Here is a 2336-nt window from a genome sequence, read left to right on the forward strand (position 1 = left end):
TATATTACTACACATATTGCTTAACGCCACCTCATGGGCGCAGCATATATACCAGCAGAAGCTCCTGGGCCTGAATGCCAAGTCAGCAGCAGCTACAGTACCATGTGGCACCTGTAATACTGGGTCTGAATGTGAATGCTAACTCTGGCCCCTGCAGCTGCGACCATGTGCGCCAGTACAACATTTTGTAAACTTTACCCCCATTTTTGTATCTCCCCGCATCTCCAACCAAATGTTTAAAAAGGATGGTGGAAAACAAATCAGGGTCTACAGAGTAGCCTAGACAATCATGGAACTCCAGAATGGTCTCTTGCAAAGGTGCTGTGAAGGAAAGTTCTCGCAGGAGTCTCCAATTAAACCACACCGCTTCCTGGTTTCATCTCCCACCATCACCTCTAAACTTCTGGTGGACTTATAAATGGATGCACCCTTTAAGGAAGGGGAGGATGCTTCAGAAGAGTGTTATAATGGAGAACCTATACAGACTATTATATGTGCTCCTGCTGATTCATATCCCCCTGTTTGGGTCGAATCCTATTCAATGATAAATTTTCAGCCCACGATTTTCACAAAACCATTTTGTACAAGTATTGCAGCATGTAGAGGCTCAGTGAATGTAGCAGTGAAGGTGTGCAGATGTTTGATGGGGTCACATAAGGCATAAAAAGACAAACGTCCTGCCTCATAATCCAAATACACCCCAAAGTTCTGTGAGGACTCCTTGAATGGAATTTGAAGTTGCTTTCCAGCATAAAGCATGAAATACTCAGAGTTAAATCTGCACAAACACCAAGACGTCTGGACATAATGGACAAAATGGCTATAAAAGTTTCTTCTGACTATACTTGGATATGCCATACCAATCTTTAAATTTCCAGTTTCGCTAGTTTCCACTTCCCAGTAAAGCCGCCCCGATGAGAAGTTTGTGACACTCAGCACCTCCTTGTTGTGAAATTGATTGATGGTTAGAGGAGCCCAATTCTGTTCCCCAGGAACAAAGGAGACCATTTTCTTATCTTTGGATACAATGACCGAACTCACAGCTGTACTTTCATCTAGTAGGATTTCCGATTGCAGTTTCAGGTAAATACTTTTCTTGATTTGACTCATAATATGTGTAAGACCTTTAACCAAAGAAAATGTGATAAGTCCCTCATCGAGGTTACCCACATGAGGTTGTGCCCCTTTCCCAGGATTACCCTGGAATGTCTCCTGGTCTTGTAAAATGATTAGTGGATCAGTCTCGCTACACAAAGTCTGAAAGTGAAGTATCTTCTTGGTCAAACTATCCTTCTCCAATTCCAGATGATGAAGGAGATCAGTGACCACAAGTGAGATCTCCTCTTTCTGCTGGGTAACCTCACTCAAGACTGTCTGCTCTAGAACATCCAGCTTTCCTTTCATCTCCTTAAACAAGTTCACCACTCTCTTGGTTATATCAGTTGCACTTTCTTCAACTTTAGTCTTGTGATTTTGAAGACGCTGGATTCGGGTGTCAGACTGCTTTTTATTTGAGGAAAGTCCTTGCAGTTGTTTCATCAGCATGCCCAGTTTCTTCGTGGAGGCTTCCTTCAGTGAACCTACATCATGTTCTTTGTGGTTCCCAATCAGTTTGCAAGACACACAGATACATGCTGAATCCTTGTAGCAGTAGTACTCCAAGATCCTCTTGTGGGCAGGACATTTTTTGGTGTCCATGGAGCTGGTTGGCTCTATAAGCACATGTTCTGGTGACTTTACATGGACTCTCAGGTGGTCAACACATAGTGAAGCTTCACAGAGAACACAAGACTTGATGGCAGGTACAGGAGAGTGAATACAGTAAGTACATGAGATGCCACCAACCTCTCCCTCAGGCACAATGGAAAAATGTCCTGCTATGTTCCTTAGGGCGATACTTATGTGCAGTGCAGGCCGTTCCAGGAAGTGTTCTCTGCACTCTGGGCAGGAATAGGTTCCAGATCTCTCCTGTGAATCCAGAACCTCCTTGATACAATCCATGCAGAAGTTGTGTCCACATCTCAGCACTACGGGGTCTGTGAAGACGTTCAGGCAGATGGACGGAGTTTAGCTCTTCCCGCAGGTCAGCAGACGCCATGATTGTGGAAGTAGGAGAAGTATAAGAGTTTTTACTTTCAGTTCTCTGCATGTTGTCATTTCTGTGCAGGGCGGGGAGAGGGCTTGTTCAGAGTTTCGTTTCCTGACTTTTAACACTTTATATTCCTGTTGCTTTGCAGACAGGTTATTGACATGAAGCTTTAACCAGATTTTCCCAGGGTCAAAGCGGGATAGGGGTGTGTGGTCAGGGGGCAGTGCGTATGACAAACATTTTACCT

The 2336-nt window shown here is 44.2% G+C and overlaps 1 protein-coding gene across 1 annotated transcript; it reads right to left on the reverse strand.

Annotated features, from left to right (window-relative positions):
- Nucleotides 1–552: 552 nt before the first annotated feature.
- LOC136587333 (E3 ubiquitin/ISG15 ligase TRIM25-like) lies at nt 553–2001 on the reverse strand. Its single transcript, XM_066585900.1, has one exon. It carries the CDS (start codon nt 1999–2001, stop codon nt 553–555), a length of 1449 nt encoding a protein of 482 aa, XP_066441997.1.
- Nucleotides 2002–2336: the final 335 nt, after the last annotated feature.

Source organism: Eleutherodactylus coqui, chromosome 13, assembly GCF_035609145.1.
Source record: "Eleutherodactylus coqui strain aEleCoq1 chromosome 13, aEleCoq1.hap1, whole genome shotgun sequence".
NCBI lineage: Eukaryota > Metazoa > Chordata > Amphibia > Anura > Eleutherodactylidae > Eleutherodactylus > Eleutherodactylus coqui.

What these genes read in the sequence shown, in the direction of transcription:
- LOC136587333 (XM_066585900.1), bottom strand. Translation starts at nt 2,001, where the DNA reads ATGGATTGTATCAAGGAGGTTCTGGATTCACAGGAGAGATCTGGAACC.